This window comes from Hetaerina americana, unplaced genomic scaffold (assembly GCF_022747635.1).
Source record: "Hetaerina americana unplaced genomic scaffold, ioHetAmer1.1.p SCAF_53, whole genome shotgun sequence".
In the NCBI taxonomy this organism is placed as follows: Eukaryota; Metazoa; Arthropoda; class Insecta; order Odonata; family Calopterygidae; genus Hetaerina; species Hetaerina americana.
The window spans coordinates 2,683,310-2,702,088 of record NW_027287128.1 but is presented as its reverse complement, the minus strand read 5'-3'; the positions used below and the strand labels follow the sequence as shown (position 1 = coordinate 2,702,088).

The following is an 18,779-nucleotide window of genomic DNA, read 5'->3' as shown; positions in this document are numbered from 1 at the left end:
TTGCCATACAAACTTATGCCTAACATGTTCCACCTTTGACACAGGGGGCACTTTCAATGATAATTCCGATGAAGAATCTCGAAAAAGATGGGCTAAACTATTTTCACAGATCACTTTCACTTCAATATAAGTTTTACAATAACGGTTATAGTTATTTAAAATTAAATTTAAAAAAATCACAATCCCTCAACTCCACCCAGGTGCTAATTACATTCGACCCCCAGTCGCTCTTAATAGCCTCAGTTTTTTATATAGTAATAGAACAATATCTACATCTTTAATTTTTTTATTCTAAAGCTTGTTTGGCAGTGAGTAATCATGATCTTACTCAAAGAAAAAACCACTGTTAAGCTCAGAACGTGAATTACGTATACCTTAACATGGGTGTTTCGTTTAAAGATAACAATTCTAGGATTAGGTCCAACCTTTTCGTCGGGAGTTAGGCCAAATTTGTAGCTTTGCACTGCTGAAATTAGCATCACGTAGGCGGCTCCAGACAGTGCCATTTATCTTTCCTTTAATGCCATCCTGAATTGGGAAAGACTAGGGTGGTTTAAGTATTGGGTTCTACGGGTTGTCTACCATGTCGACGAAAACTTCGTGGTTACTTTTTTCTCATACAGGGTTCGTCCGGAAAATAAGTGTACTGATTTTTTCCCGCCGCTCCAGGTGCGCCAAGCACCGCTCTGATGGGCTGCGATTGGAGGGGGGTATGTTGGCAAGCGACGCTGAAAAAGGCAGTCGGCTCTGAGCTGTGGTGTAGTGAGGAGCTCTGTTAACGCGAACTTCCACGCTCGACCCACGTCACGGAACGCGATGCCGAAGTTTTTGGAGCAGCGTTATTCCATCAAATTTGCGGTAAAGCTTGGGAAATCGTCTACCGAAACTGTCGCTATGATTAACCAGGCTTACGGGGAGTCAGCCATGTCCAGAAACGTGATCTTTCGGTGGCACAAGATGTTCGTGGAGGGCAGAGAAGAGGTCGACGACGAGTCTTCGAGAGGTTCCCGATGATGCCTTCGCGGGAGCGTTCCAGGAATGGGAACGCCGCTGGAACAAGTGTATCGACTCACAAGGGTCCTATTTTGAGGAATATTAGCTTAAGATATGTAAAAGTGTAATAATTTTTTTTTCCTGAGCTCAGTACACTTATTTTCCGGACGAACCCTGTATTTTAAAAATTTTGAAAAAAAATAAGGAGCCATATTCTATTGAGAAATAAACACCGGAAAAGGAATGTAATTGTAAACATTTTACATTAAATTTTACCAAAATTATCATTAGGAAATATGAAATGATTTCTGAAATTCTGTCATGTCCCAAAAAGTTTTTTTAAAGACCTAGTAACTCAAAATACTTTCTTGAGGTGAAAATAGAGTTCATTTTCATGTATTGATTTCAACGTAACCAATTTATAGATATTCGTAAAGATATATAGGTTATTTTAGTTAAATATTTGAAACTTCTTGTGTTTCATTTTATTTTTGTATATTTACTTATATTCCAACGTGTCATATGTGTACTTGTAGCAGATGTTACTTAGATATTCGAAAAGTTCTAAAATTAAAACTTGACCGAAAAATTTGTGTTTATTTGACTCTTTCGAGTTATAAATTTGTAAATATTTCCAAATAATATAAAAATTATTATTATATCTTCATTTCACAATTTTATAATATTTTCATCATCCTTAAATCAACTGAAAAAACATTCTCAGGTGACTGAACCTTTTGGTCAGGTCATTACCTTTTTGTAAAATATTTACGTTGATACGGCTAATATTATATATGCATATACATGCATTCATACATATATTTCATTTTTATAATAATTAAGTAAATCTGTGAATGGATCTAGAGTAATATTAACCAATTACTCCGAACTCAAACATATAATCATATATTCCCCTATTTATATTTCCCCAATTTTTATGGAGTCTTACAAATATTTTCCCTTTTTCAAATATCTATCCTTTGATGCTTTCTCTCATTTTAATAGATCATATGATTGCTTACAGAGACTATGAGTAGGAATAAAGGTTGACAATAGTTTGCCGGAAATGGCTAGAATGCTAGTGAGGTATGTAATTGAATATTCGCTATTATCCTTCTTAATACGCCACAAGCATAACAGGTAAGGCTAAAATGTTGCCTATACTCCAGGATATCTGTCCCAATGTTCATTGTTTCTGAGTTGCGACCTACCTACCTGCGGCCGCAAATCATTCGGACCTAGCCTACAGGTTTAAAAACCGCGTACCATTAACATGATTTCTTTAAAGAAACAAACATCTAAAAAAATAATAGCCGTTTCTTTTCCTTAAATCTGAATGAAACATATACTGTCATCTGTTTTGTAAAAAAAAGAAACTTCAATACAAATTTGGTTTATTTCGATCTCGTAAACTTCCAAAAATTTGTATCATATGTCGGGCTTAAAAGGTTACTTTCGTGTTTTAACCTGTTAATGATGAAAATGAGAACCCCTACTCGATACTATCTAGGCGTGATATGTCCCAAACAAAGACATTAATCACCAGATTTATGTATTATTAATAATAGGATGTATATGCGTATACACATATATATGTGTATAAACTCGTGCGCACAAACACACCACCGTTGTTGCCGTATTTTGTATTCTTATGCTGAAAATGATTCTTTTTTTGATTGTTAAATTAAATTGATCGACTTATAATGCTAACATACTTGTACTGACGATTATTTTTCGTGGGAGTACTTGCCAAATGCCTCCTTCCTAATCAGTACATATAAATTAAAAGTATTCCCGTCTTAAATATTTTTCTAAAACATTCAGTAACTCTTCGAGGATATGGATTACATGCATGACTTACATATGCGACTTACTGTCTTGGTTGATTTCTTTTCTCTTAGCGCTTTTTTGCTGTCATTATCTAGAATTCCTGGACCCAAGCTAACCTCGTAGGTAGTCACACTCTCTTTATTTATCTAAAACGGCAGGCCTATTGTCTTGAGCACAAAGCTCTTCTTCTATTTTTTCTACCTCCCCTAATCTCCTCTGGCTCTATTTATAACTTCCTATTTTACCTCTTGTGTTCATTTTAGCTTCGAACTTTCTAAAACCCCTATCTTCTTATGCATCGGTACTACTTTTCCCTACTTATGAAATTCTTCCACGCCCTATCTTCCCACCATTTATCCTCCGACCAATTTGTATATCAGTTAATTTTATCACTATGCATTGTAAATCCATGTATCCACTATTTTTTGGTGAACTTATTTCCATTTTCTTCTTTAACCACTTCTATTAGTCAACTCTCCATAACATATTGCATCCTAAAATTGGTCCTTATCAATCCTATTGTTCCTTTAGCTACTCTTTCTATCCTATTCTTGAGATCCACCCATATTACCACAAATTTTGTCATTCCTATATCTTAGTTTAGTCATTTATCACATTTTCACTGATGCTTAATCATTTCTACTTCTATTAAACCATTAAGATTCGATTTTGGCTTTTTTATATTCAGACTTAACAATGTCAATTTTGAATTGAATATTATGGAAATCAAATTTTGATCCCAAAAAGCTGTTCCATGAAAGTGTTCTAAAATCTGTCTTACGACGTATGATAAAATCTTATGATATAATTTAACTGGTTTACACATATGTCTTTCAATATTTTCCTAATATATCTACATAAATGATAATTTTTTCTATCATTGAGTTTCAAACCCCTATTACTATGTGCTACTTTCTTGGCACAGTGCCAATTATTTCTTCAAATTGGTCTTATAATCTTTTTTTCCTCCCGTTGACTACTAGTCGGCAAAAAAACCTTTAATGCAGCTAGTCTGATGAAGTCTACTTTTATCTATTTCAATATAATTAAAACACACACTTGCCATATATTTATTACCATTCTTTGTAATTTTCCAATTAGTGAGTATGATGACCCCTTCGTGTTGATTTTCCTCCTTTCCGCAATGGAATCACTTAGAAACTATCGCTCTTTAGTAATCTCCAATGCCTATCTCCTATTACGCAAAGCTTACCTATATACGCTTCTTTTCTCTTTATGTTTTCTAGTCCCCATCATTGCCCTAACATTACATGCCCCTACCCAAAGATTTGCTGTTATTTTTGAAGAGATTTGAGAGATGCTGTTATTTCTGGATCTACATTTCGATCATTAAGTGATTATTTTAGCTCAACTTGTTCGTATGTAATATTAATTTGTAATGATCCGTCACAGCAGGCTTCATTTTGGCATCATGAAATGTGCTGTGAAAATCTTTCTCAGATTAGTGAATATAATAATAAATTACATCGTGTAACAAAGGAAGTAATAATACAGTATTGTATCTTTAACGAGAAAAATAAGTTTTAGAACTACATATAGTTCAAAATGTGTAAACTTACGTATTAAGTAAAATTAAACTTACGTATTAAGCCGCTATCAAAATTTTAAACTCTTTTATAAAGCATTTTTTTGATCGCTACTAACTTCTGACGCGATTTTATCGAATTCAGTAGGTAGGTCATCCGGAAATATCAATTCTGTATCACTTCTGCTGATGGTCAAGTTTAATTTTTCAGCCAAGTATTCACAAAAGTTGCTTTATTGTATCAAAGAAAGAAGAATAAAACTAACACTAATTAAATGAAAACAAAAATTAATGTGCTTAATTTTTTTTCTTATGATTATAATGATGATAACTAAGGAGTAGGATTGAATGCTACGTGGCAAATGAATGAAGGAGGGAATATACTTGTACAGGTGAAACAGTTCACCTTAATGGGCCGTATTGTAAGAGAAAAAAACAAGTAGAGTATGGATATTAGAGAAAGTTTACGCTGACCAAAATACGCATTTTCAATGAGAAGTGAATTGACCATACATACTACCTTGATCAAAAAGTTCCCGGAATAACCACCGTGTGGCGCTCCCATCGTTCCGATTTGAGTTCTGTTTTTTTTGTTAAATTGGTACGTCTGTTGTTGATATTCCCTTTAAATCTTAGTGTCATAACTTGACATTTGCAAAAGTTACGTAGCCAAGAGTACATCTATCTCTGTGTGTGTTGGCGATTTTTTACAATTTCAGAAATGGATTTAAATTTGCAACAACGAACTTGTATTAAATTTTGCGTAAAAAACGGATTTAGTGGCGCACGGACGTTGGAAATGTTGGAAAAGTGTTTCGGCAACGATTCTCTAAAAAAACGGTCGTTTACCAGTGGCACGAGCGGTTCAGAAGTGGTCGTGAGTCAATCGAAGATGATGAACGCAGTGGCAGACCATCGACATCGAAAGTCGGTGAAAAAATTGATAAAGTAAAAGAAATGTTGGTCAATAACCGCAAATTAACCATCAGAGAAATAGCGGAGGACTTGAACATTGCCTATGGATCCGCCCAAGACATTGTGGTTAATGATTTGGGTTTCCGTCGTGTAGCAGCAAAGTTGGTGCCAAAAGACCTCAATTTCATGCAAAAAAGAGACCGTGTTGACGTCGCAAAAGACATGATTTGCGAGGCTGAATCCGATCCCACATTCATCAAAAGGATCATTACTGGAGACGAGACGTGGGTTTATGAGTACGACACGCAATCCAGACATCAGGCAAGTGAATGGCGTTCACCAAATGAGCCGAGACCAAAAAAACCACGTCGTTTTCAGTCAAAAAAGAAGGCAATGCTGACGGTTTTCATGGATTACAACGGTGTAGTGCATCATGAATTTTTGCCAGAAGGCCAGACAGTAAACAAAGAGTATTATTTGGGCGTTATGAGACGTTTGCGTGAAGCAATTCGCCGAAAGAGACCAGAAATGTGGGCAGAAAACTCGTGGATTTTGCACCATGATAACGCACCGTCGCACAGTGCTATCATTATTCGTAATTTTTTGACGAAAAATGCAACAAATACCATCCAACAGCCACCGAATTCACCTGATTTGGCTCCCTGTGACTTCTTTCTGTTCAATCGAGTTAAAAAACCATTACGGGGAACGCGTTTTAGCAGCCGAGAGGAAGTAATGGAAAAATCGCAGGAAGCACTGATGGACATACCGAAAACCGAATATAAAAAATGTTTCGAGGATTGGATCAAGCGCTGGCATAAGTGTGTTGCAGTCGATGGGGATTACTTTGAAGGGGACAATATAGATTTAGATGAATAAACTTGTATTTTTAATTTTCTGAATAAATTCCGGGAAATTTTTGATCAAGGTAGTACGTCGAAAGAAAACAAGAAAATATTATTTAAGACTTAGCTCTGATATGGGTCCGGAACCTGGATTTTGAGGAAATTATTAAGGCATATATTAAAGCTTTTGAGGCTTCAGTGAACAGAGGAATGGAGAAAATGAATTTTACATCTAGGAAGACTAATGATATTTTAAGCATGATGCGCGAAGAGGGCGATAAGCAAAATTTGAAGATGGTAGAAAAAAGGATTGGAGGAGTGAATAAAGGTAACGGAATATTTAGAGTTGTAAAAGGAGGATAATGGCGAGTGCTTTCCAATTAACATGCACAGACTAGCGCATATTGCAACAGATGGAAAAACGTGCGCATGATCTTAGTGATAATTAGAATACGATCTCTTCAGAAGATCTGTCAATATGCGAGATTGTGGTGACGTAATGGAGTGTTTATGAAATTCTGACTTCCTAACTCTATGAAGAAAAATAAATTGTACGATAGTGTTATAATAAGAGGATTCAAAAATATTTTTCAGCCGGTAGAATAATTTATTCATGTAAGAAACAAAAATGCATGCATATGGTACTAAATTTATTTTGAAAAACTGTTGTTTGTTGATTGTTTTAATAATAAAAGTAACCACAATTTATCTTGTTTTCCCATTCAAAAAGAATGCTATTAAATCAATAAAAGGGTTATTTTCCACGGAAAAGCTTATAATTAGGGTGGAATTAAAAGTCAAGACTTTAGGCTGAAGTGTCATTTTCCTGTTTTTCTGTATATCTGCAAGAAATTAGCACAAATTTCCACTTTAGATTGATATTTCTTCCAAAACCCTTTACGCGACATCGTGGACATTAGCGGGGAACTCTTTTTATTTGATTTTACTGACAAATTTCACTATTCAACACATTCTCATGCAATGGGCGTACAAAAAATTTAGTAAAAATGGATTACGAATTAATCGAAACAGCGCATGTCGCTAACATTGGATTATTTCGCCTCTATAAAAAAACCTCCCTATTTACATTTCATTTTTATTTTCATTTAGGACTTCTATCAATTTTTCTCGCCAAATTAATATGCTTACAACGTCCGTTCGTTAAGTCACCTTTTCTATGCCTCTCATTAACCTAGTTAATATGATTTATATCGTGGCATAATTTTTATAAAAAAATCTTTTTAAGTCAAGAACCACTAATTGTGGTTTTCATATGAACTAAAATGTCAGTAGTCAATACATTTTGTGAATACTTTCGTCTGGACAACGAAAGTTATTGAAATGATCCCATGCTGCAACATTCTTAAATAATCTTAATTAAATTTTAATATGAAATTATAAATCTTACGACTCATTGTTTTTCAAACAAAACACTCTTAGATCACTAATAAAACGGCAGAAGTTATCGACATTTACGTTCAAATACAATGTTGTGAAAAAAGTGATTAGCGCACACGAAAAACACCTGTAATGTTTTGATACGTGCTAATATCTGTGCTGAAAAAAAGTGACAAGAACTTACTGTGCGTTTACCTACGCTGCGCACATTAACACATTCACATGATTGGAAAGCACTTAATGTTAGATTCGCAAGCTAGAGGAAGGAAGAGGATAGGCTTTCTAAATACGTACCATGAAGCAACGTGGAAACCATAATGAGCTGATGAAGAAAATAAAGTAGGACTAAGAGGAGGAAATGCAACCGATACTTAAAAGTTAATAAGAATTATCCAAAACCTACCTGTCACCTTTTTTGTCATAATGATGAGACCCCATTTTTCAAAGCAGTTTAAGTCATTTTACATGTGCTCTTAATCGTAAATTTTACATTTACAAATCATTTCACACGAAATGCGGACAGCTGATAATTATAGAAAACAATTTATTGACATAAGCTTTGAAATATGAGCTCTACAGGTAAGGTAAGTCATTCATGAGGCTCATAGGTGAAGTGGAAGCAGATCGCTGAACAGCCAGGGACGACGAACCCTCAGCTATCGTATTGTTAGTGCGGTACTTTCTCTCTCCTCCCTCATGCATGATCGCAAACCATCGACTGTCAGTGAAAATACGCTGATGTCATCATTTCAACTCTCTCTTTATCCAAAGTCTCGGTAAAGAAAACAAAAAAGGACAAGCAGTTAGAACTGGAACTTTCCCGGCGCATCACGTTTAGAAATTTCTTCTGGATTTCCACCGGATGAGAGTCTCCATCCTGGCCAATGCTTCGATACTAGATTTGGACATCGTCTTCAGGGTAAGAGTAGAGACGATACCCGGTTCAGACGTCGAAACGTTGGCCAGAAGTAGACTCTCACTCTTTACAAGAACCGGCAGAAATATATAAAAAATATATCAAAAATACATAATTTATTTCTTGTACTAGACATGCTGGTTACGATGACGAGCGCTACCTGAAATGACCACAAAGCACACAAAAACACCGTAATTAAGGTTACGATATTCATTTTTTGCATGCATTATCCATGAAAAACACCACAAATGAACACAACAAAGTGACGAGTAAAATTTCTATGCTTGGTCGAGATGTGCTCTTCCCTTGGAATACTCCCCGAATGTTTCAGTACCGTAGGAACTTTTTGACCCTCAAATTACACACGCAAACGTATGTACATATATATCTTCGGAAGCATATGTTTTATACTAGTGTCGTCATTACGTAAATTAAAAACAGATGATGATTTGCATGGCAACAAGTAACCTGGGTAATTTAAAATATCAATGTTCACTTAACTCCATAACAAACGGCAATTAATTAGCTTTTTTACATATTTTAGCGTGTGATTGATCTTCAGCTAGGGTTTAACTCACGAAGGAAATGACAACAAGGAAAGTACATGTAGTCCCTTTAAAAAAAAATGTAACGAATAGTACTCGAGAAAAAAATCCATAGGATTTGATGAGGTCACCATGCAGACAACGGATTAAATCAAAGCAGTTAAAGCTTTGAAAAACTTTATTGTTAACCGCTGGCAGATGAAAAAAAGCAAATGTATGCAGCATAAAACATTGTACATAACACTTTATCATGTGCCAAAAACAGTATAAATTTTTTATTTCACATTTTATTTTTGGCTTAGGAAAACAAATAATAGGAATAAGAGGACCACGCGTACTTTATGTTCTCAAATATTTGAACTTTTGTCGAAATTCTTGTAGACAGACTGGAAGGACTACTCACATGTTATACGGATTGACATTTCATTACATTTTTTTTGGCAATCGGTCCCTTACTCACAGCAGACAGAAAATATGTACAAAGTCACGCACCCTAGTGTCCTGAGATGCCGATAAATGAAAAGAGATATTCTTAAGTGGTGTCAAGAAAACGATCGAAAACGATAGCAGAATAAAACTTCTGAAGTGTGGAGAACAACAGCAAATGTGAATGGGGAATGTACGTGAAACTAGTATGGTCGCCGGTCGTGTGGCGGTCGACCGGTCTCCTGCGAATGCCCTCCATATGGAATTCTCATGTAATGGGAGTTTAAAAAAAAAAGAATAAATCTTAACGGATTGGAAATGTTTGCACAAGTGCAGTGCTGAGTCATGGGGTTCGGTGAACAACTTGCACCCCAGCTGTGGCGCCCGGTGGTTATATTTTTGAGATGAGAAGTTGCTCTCTTCAAGGACGGACGATGGAGTGCGTGCCGGGCACCAGACTCCATGGAGAGCGATAAAATCCACCGATCGACTTGAGATTTCATTCCCTTCTGCGCGGACAAAAAAAAATAAAACTGGTACCGCTCTATACTTGGATGTGCACTATGCTTTCCTCAAAACTCCCCTTTATGCCTTATAAATACGTAAGATTCTTTTTAATGATGAATAATCTTTGAACGCAAGTGAGACGAATCTGTTTTTTTTCTTCCATATGAATGCAGAATACAGGAGATGTGGGAGAATATAGTATATGGTATTCATTTATATAGCAAGCATGAATAAAAGCGCTTGGGTCGAGCTGTTCGACCCGGACGCACGGAGCACATTGAACGTGTGATTAATAATGTATAACATTTTATGTTCTTCTTTATACACCAAAGCTTCAGGAAAAATAGGAAAAAACTGTTATGATTCGAAACCATCACGAGTTCTTAACTTTTTTTGCGGGATACTTTTATTTTCTTATTCACTACGTTAAATAAGCCGATATTTGTTTCCTTAAGGTCACGAGTGGACCCGCGATATTTCTCCACCTACACGTGGAAAGGGACTGATTGCGTCTTCACGTGGACGTTGACGGCAAAAAACGAAGGCTGTTGCTGCTTGATTGAGCTGAGATGAGTGGGGCGACACCATTATCGTGTCGGTCGCAGTGAAACGTAGCCGCTAACCCCTTTCGAGGCCACACATGACACCACACGCCACAAATGACTGCGTGCTTTTGTTTCCTGCAGCGCGAGGTGCGACCATTTCTGGGTGTCGACGCAGAGCAAATGCACATAATGCCGAGATATATATACACACACAAAAGAAGAGACAGAGAGAGGGCGAGAGAGAGATATAGAGAGAGAGAGAGATTGTGTGTGTAAACGTGTGAGAGATAGGTGGAATGCGATTTTGGATGGAAAAGGACGATTAGACGCGACTCCACTCTCGAGTTGCGAGCAATTTCAGAAAATTTGAATGTCGATTTAAAAAATAGTTCTCTTATTTTTAAAGCTTCAACGCTTAGGTATACCTTAGGCTAAAGCTTCTCCACAAACATTTATTTTTTTTATTATGTATAACCGTGCTGCATAAATCGTTACTCGAAAACTGGCTACAAAGGCAAATTACGCATAAACATGTTTTTTCTTCATAACAATAAGGTTAAACCTACCAGAGTAAATCGAGACGGAATGTTTCGACGCTTGAGTTATTTTGCGCGGCTGGATTATTTCCTGAGGGTGTGCGTCGAGGGTAAATATTGAAGCTCATGCGCTCGCTAGAGTTGTAATAGACTAGGGAGGAGGGTGCCAAAAGAAATGAACAGTTGTGGACCAAAAGATGAGGTTTTTCGCTTTCATAAAGTGGACTTTTAAGTAAAATAATATTGGATCAATAAGTATAATTCGCCCAGATTAAAGCAAAAATGCGATAAGAGGAAATTTAAACACGGAAGTATGCTGATTATTACTGAAGAATTACCAACGCCTGGTAGCATTAAATCAAAGGGGCAGTGATTCTGTATTGAAGTGCCCCATAAATCTCTTCTTGTTATGAATGATTTTGAGTAAGGCAGGCCCAACCGGACATTGATGCACGTTTTCGCTATCCCTCAGAATTTTATGTTAGGTTAATGGCATTAAATGGATCAAAGAAAATATGAGTTCGAGTCCCTTGCTGACATGCCAAAAATAAAGGTGGAACGACTATAAATGTAAACATGGCCCATGGATCGCTGAGTGCTAAGCAACAAGTTATGGGCGTCAGGATAGAAATGGTCTTATATCTTTTTTTTTTCGAATTCCCCTATAATTGTTTCCCTAGACTATATTCTTTCGTAATTAACACACCAAACCTCTACGTAGATGGGTAAAAATATAAAATTCTTCCCACCCCCCACTAAAAACGTTTGAGAACTCCACGGCTATTAGTTGTATCACTCTTCGCTATTGGGAAGGAAAGTGGGAGACGATAATTAAATGGAGACGCAGAAACACCGTAAAAGAAAAATTTTGAGTACAACATTGTCCCTTCCCCCTACAGCTACGACGGAAAATAGACGCTTCCAAGCCGCCCCTTGAATGAATACCGTGCCTGGAATGACCCTTTCGCCCGTCTACGTCGTGAGGTGGGCAAGCAGACCTCAGACATCGCATTGGCGGCGATCGATCCAAGGTCCGCGCGGCGGAAGACTAGCGCCTTAGTGCCACCATCCGTCAGCTCAAAACGCTAAAAAAAACCAAGTAGAAGGAAAGGATGTACGTTGATCACAAGGTGCAAGTGCATGTACAAATGCTACGTCTTGAACTTACACAGCAGTGACGCGGGTTGGGGTGGTTAATGGAAAAAAAGTGACGGACATCTCCTCTCCTCTCAAGTGCAATTGCTAACACAAAGCCTTCGAGGACTCGCGCTGAATATTAATTTTTCCTCTCTAACTATCGTTCACGAGGGGATAACTAACTTTTACGACGTAATTTCGCTCGCGGGAACACGTCAGGAATGACCAATTCCGTTTCGGTTTTTCACTTAATCTCCTCTCGTTCAAACAACAAATCCGTCATCGCGTTCAGCATTCTCACGCGCACTTTTTCTCCGACACGAAAAAACGATGGAGTGGTGGAGGGGGGGGGGACAGAACAATAAATGGCAATAAACGCGCGTTTTTATTATTTCAGACCCGCGCGACGGGCCACTATTGCCACTCATGTGTTCCAAGTGGACGATATAAAGGTTGGACTAAAAGCGAAAATTTAAAAAAAATATATTCTATTCCTCACGGTACAGAAATTTATTTCAATGTTCAAGGCTAACAATTTTTCAAAACATTGACCAAACGTACCAACTATTAATGCGAATACCGAATAAGAATATTATCAGTTAGTTTCCTTTTGATAATTTCCCTTCAAAATGTACGACGTTCCCTACCCCTTCCTTCGAAGCCCGCCTTAGGTGAAAGCAATCCGAGCAAAAATTAAGAATGAATACTGGAAAGAAAAACAACAAGGCAACCTTTTGCTCAACATAAATTTTTCATTGCTTCCAAGAAGCCGAGCCTAGTCGGCCGCCGACTAATTCCTTTTTTCTAAAACGCCGCAATTTATGATGTGTCAGGCAGAGAAAACCAGAGGAAACACCGAGGTTTTTACGAGCTTACTTCACCATAGGCATTCTTTCTATGGTTCTGAAAGGTCAGCGGATCCGTGCGTGTTCCCCGAGTCCGGAAAAAAATATTAAGACAATCCCGCTAGCCGCGTCACGAAAGGCATCGATAAGGAGACCTCCGTGTCTCCACCCGGGAACGAAATATGCAGCATTGTGATCAGGGTCTTTTCAAATGGCCCCCGTCTCCCCTCTCACGGTCTCCAAGCGGCTGCATGAACACTTCCATCTCTCTCCGCAGCTCAACTGAGACTTTCCCTCTGCTCCAGAAAAAGCAAGGGCGCACGGCTCCTCGCTGCTGTTCTGCGTTTTATTTATTTTATATTGTTGCATTTTACCATCTTCTTTTCTTCCAAACACCCATGGATCCATAATCCAATCACCACCGCCACCACCATGACTTATTTCTTTCTCCTGGATAATTCCCGAATACGAAATCGCCGTGTCAACCAATTTTACGGCAGTGTCTATAAACCGCAAGAACCATGCACGAACCATGACTCATCTCACTTCCTTGTCCTCAACGTTGGGACTGGGCAGACTGATTATGCAACCACACATTTGTCAGACTGCAAGAGTATCCCTACACTCTTGCTTTATCTCTCTTTTTATTAACATATTTACTCTATCATTTTTATTTTATGGACGACGAATATAACGGCTGTTTTTCATTGGGTTACGCCGATAAGATACGCGTGAGTACTCTTCCAGACAAATCGAAAGCTGTGAGCATGTTTCTCCATTTTTTTTGTAAGGTAAAAAAAAATGTTTCAACGAAGCAAAGTGTATGCGCGTTTAACGCTCATTAAGGTGAATTTGCACACGTCTTTCCCCGCTAAGCAAAAGAAAAGACTCGTCTTCTGATCCGGTGCCCCATTATTATTATACATGCTAATAAATGCGAAAAGTTAGGACCTCGATCCGAGAACACATATTGTCCGCTAGGGTCGCAACTTCCTCTTTTCACGTCCTTTGGAGGGAAACAAGAAGCCATTCATTTTATTCCTTTGCCACACGAAATCAGCAAATACCAATGAGTGCGAGTCATCTTGAGTGTGTATGCGTCCAGTCACAACGTAAAACTTCTTCGATAACAATAACACATTTCTTTTGCTTCAAATTTGCAGCACTGCGACACTTTGCTCCTCGGGCAGGAGCAAACGTTTGGCTATGAATGCAGGAGTGGGTGTATGCGTGTGAGTTTGTCGGGGGCGGAAAAATGGCCCCCCGATGAGGAGTCAGGGTCTTAAACGTGGGCGGGCGCGAGAAAGTGCTGGCTGGCGAGCGCGGAGTTGGCAAAAGGAACGAACAGACTGCTTAGTATCACCCGGGCGTGCAAGATGGTCTCTCTCGTTGGCGTGGCTCGGGGGAGAGGGGAGGAGTAAGGTGGACATGGGACGGGGTTTCGGTCGTCCGGCTCCTCCTCTTGCAGCCTCTTCCCCCGAGATCGCCCGGCTCCTGCGGTCCTCACAGGCGGCACCTTACTTGGGTCTCCAAGAGATATTACCGAGACCGTGGAAAGAACGTTTCAAACTTCTGCTATCGGCCCATGAGGAGGAGTGATACTGGTCGTCATTGTCTTCGTCAAGTTTCTGTAAGGGAAGAAGAACGGATGTCGGTGAGTATTTGCACAGATTTTTTAGGTAAACATGACATTCTAGGTTTTAAGTGAAAATGAAATTATTATTGTATTTACGAACTCTTAATTAATAACTCTTCTATGCTAGGGAGCTGATTATTACCATTAGTTGTACTTCTAATTAAACCTAAATTTTTTCAGATACATAAAGAGTAATTGGGTCTTCGCCCAATTCAGACCAAGTGACATTCATCAACACTCAAATAACGAATCAACATTAAATTGATGTAGGCTTCGAAAAGTAACCGTTTTTTAGTATATTACAAAAACAATATTAAACTAATTAGCTATCCTTCGGCTTCTGAACACCTTTTATTGCTGAAGTTGGACAAGAGTCTTCAATTGTCCCATGACACTAGATACGGTGTCCACCTTTGAATGTTTGCGATTAGTTGGCTACAGATATTAACAAAGTTGATGCAGGGTCCACATTGTTGTCTCAGCTGTCTTTAAGCTGGAAGAAATTAAGTTATGAATTGTATTTGGGGGGGATTTTGGGCATGGACCTCTGCGCTGTCAGTGTACTTTACCCTTGCAAAATAATAAAGTTAACAGTTTCAATGGATTAGGAAAAAGAGGCATCGCTTATGACCACAAAGACAAAACTGACTAATTTTGAAATGAGCGGCATCATTTTATCATATTATCCGATGGTGGCATTGAAGTAACTTTTATGCTCGAGAAACACTGTGCAATATTGAAATTAATGCGATAATATGTCTCCTCATCCAGGATTGAAGTCTTGGGGATTAACTCCAGCAGAATATTTTTCCGCGAGGTGTCCAAAAATTTCCAAATTTAAAAGTACTACAGTATAAATAAGTTATCTTAAATGCTTGGACGACACAGCTCCCACTCTAAATCGCTTTTTACACATTGAAGGTAGAGTGGCTGCAGTACTATGAGAGGGACAGATTGTAGGTGATAACCGAGCTAAAATCGATGTTTTCACTGTGCGGTGGGGAGGGCAATGTAATGGAAATTCTGTGGTAAAAATGTACTAAATAAATCACATAAATACGAACACATTGGAGTGGGTTGCGATAAATAGAACTATTTTCTTAGATTGACCATATTAAATATTATTCACGAGCGGCGAGAATATGCCGGAGAGAAGATAAATGGGGATATATAAACTGAAAATGGGACATTGACAAAACTCAAATTATTTTTTGGTAGTCCACCATATAAGTTTGGATGGGCAGAAAAGTGACAACCCTACATTTCTTAGCCTCACCAAATCAGTCGCAAATTGACAACCCACACCTAAATAAACCCTTTTTCAACGCCGCATACATTCTACCTCCTTCATTTCCGTCCTATATGCCTATTCTTTGAATCTCCCTACCTCTCTTGCCTCATGTTCTCCCCTCTTTCAAGGCTTTGACATCTCATAACCTATGAAAATGCTCTGCATTTACCTTTCCTATCTCCTTCGGATTTCAGCCAAAGATCATCTCTCCCCCACCAGCTAGGTCTACTCCTTTCCGTTCATTTTACCTTGTCCATCCTTCTCCACACCCAAATCTCAAGATCATCCAATATACGCTTATCATCTAGCTTCGATGATCCTTTTTTTCGTACAGTACAAGCACCATTTCAAAGTTTCCATCGATCTCTTCTTAATATCCATACTCAACGCCCATACCATTAACTTCCGCCTCTTAGTAAAATCCTCTTTGCATAATGCATTTCTTCTTCTTTTGTTCCCGAATATAGGTACAAAAGATTGTCAAGATAGCTGTTTTACTTGCTCTAGTGTTTTCTATCCTATTTAAACGTTTAACTAAGCCTCAAAACCCTCATAACCTTTATTTTGCTTACTTTAATTCTTACCCCATACCCAACACACTGATTTTATAATGTACTTAGCAATGGTTGCAGCTGTTTGGCAGACCCGTAACTATATGTTGATCATCCGCAAACCCGGTTTTATTAATTTCTCGTTCTTCCCATGCCGTTTTTACAATTACATTCACGTTACAGTGATAATGGAGACCCACCCGCCTCATCCCTCTTCCTAAAACTGCTCATCCCGACTCTCCATCCGCACCTGAGTAGTCAGAGGCGGAAAACTCTTCCTTCAATCTACGCTTACCGTCTGTAATAGATTCATCAATTCTACCCAAATTACTCTGTCAAAGGTCTTCCCCAAAGCTACATTAATAAACGCATCCTGATTGCACTACATTTTCCTTTCCATTGGTGACCTCATCACTGCTATAATATCACGCTTACCTGTCCTCTTCTAGAATGCAAATCGATTATTCCCAAAGTAATCATTACCCTCCCCTCCATATTTTTATTGATTACCCAATGTAACACTTTAGCTGTGTGTAAAACCAGCCTTATTGTTCTCTAGTCATCAAATACATCTGCTTTTCCCTTTGTTTAGATGGGAACTAACATTGGTCTGGCGAAATCTTCCGACAAAATTCAATCCTCATAAAGTTTAAAAAATAGTCCATTAAAGCTCTTACTTCCACATTTTGAGAAGCCCTTTTGTCGTTTAGTGAGGATATTATCCATCCCCTTGGTCTTATTTGATATTAATTTACTTAATACTCTTTCTAATCAAGTATACGTGAGCTCAAACTTTCCTCATCGACGCACCATTCCATATCTTCAACGGGCTTCTTTCGCCCTATTAGTTCCCAACCTCAGTTTTCAATTCAACTCTATGTACTTCCTTTTTTCTAATTATGCGTATTAATTCTTAAATGTGCATTCTCTAGTCTATCTTAATAATCATCTCATTAGCAATCTATGGCTTCCGAGCTATTTTCCTAACGGAACCCATCGTTTCGTTTGTAATTTTCGATATTCCATTCTTTAAGTGTTCCCATATTTCTTCTACTTCACCCGGTTTCCTGTCCTTACTTATATTATTTTCAACAAAGGTTGAAAACTGCGATCTACTTGAAATACGATTTGAACTAAAATGTCCGATGCATTCTACAAGAAGACAGGTCGAAAAAAGAGTGCAATAAATACATGAAATCAAGAGAAAATTATGATTTCCTATTTATGCATTAATAAATAAATTCGGGAAATATTATTATTTGTATTTTCCAAGAAAATTACGAACAAGTAAAATAGCGATAACGTGTTTGAGTGAGAAAACTTGGCTGAATATAAGAAAAGGTCCGTTTCAAATATTAATATATTACAATAACCCCATGGTAAGGACACAATATCGTTCTATAAACAAATTATGAGTTCAGAATTACTGGGAAAGAACATAAATGCATGGTAATAGTTCACAGGGCAGAGAATGAGCAAGTTTATCATAATTAACAATATTAACTGCACTCTAATAGATGTAATTATTATTGCTTGAGCTTAGAAATTCAGCTTAATGTTCAATGAAAATAATCATTATATGTATAATAAAGGTAATGTAATGGCCAACGAAAATTAATTGAGGGTAAGAGCCTCAATTACTAGAGTAAGAATTCTGTAAGGATAAATTGCATGCAAATAGTACGTAATGCCATTAAATTTTAAAAATGAACATTTCCCAGGCCCTACTGCCATATGTAAACATGAGCACGATTCATTACAGGTGATTTAAGTTATTGGGATGTCTTGCAATCTAACGAATGAAACTCGAAAGTGGCGAAAATCACAAATGGCATTTCTTTAGTTTCTAAAATAACCGAGAGCTTTTAGAAAAAAAATACGATTCAAAAGGTTAGCCCAGGCGTATGTACGCAAAATTACCTTTTCACAATCATGACTTCAAGAAATATGCGCTAATTTCAACCCAAGGTTTCAGGACGTGCAAAGCAAATTAAGGATTTCATACTTATATTGAATTTCGAATATCCAGATGAAGAATTTACCCAAAAGATAAATAGCCAAAACCATTCAACCAAAATTAGGATTGATAAACAGGCAAGATGATATCTTCATACCTAAGTAACGTATTACTCTTAAATTTACAATAAATAATGTTTTCTCTTGGAGAAATTCCAAGAAACTGTGGAATATGCTGCGACAGTAACGTTTTCCGGACTCATCGTTTTGTTTATATAACTAGGTTCAACATAAATTAAAAATTTCTCAATATTTAATGTCATAGAAAGAATAACAATCCAATAATAGGAATGCAACATAA

At 37.6% G+C, this 18,779-nt stretch overlaps 1 protein-coding gene across 1 annotated transcript in view; it reads right to left on the bottom strand.

Annotated features, from left to right (window-relative positions):
* Positions 1-9,703: 9,703 nt before the first annotated feature.
* Positions 9,704-18,779, bottom strand: part of LOC139694734 (cilia- and flagella-associated protein 298) — a 191,438-nt gene continuing 182,362 nt past the window's right edge. The window contains exon 5 of the mRNA XM_071593236.1: positions 9,704-14,612. Within this exon, the coding sequence (XP_071449337.1) occupies positions 14,502-14,612 (111 nt within the window). The 3' untranslated portion in view covers positions 9,704-14,501. The remainder of the gene's footprint in view (positions 14,613-18,779) is intronic.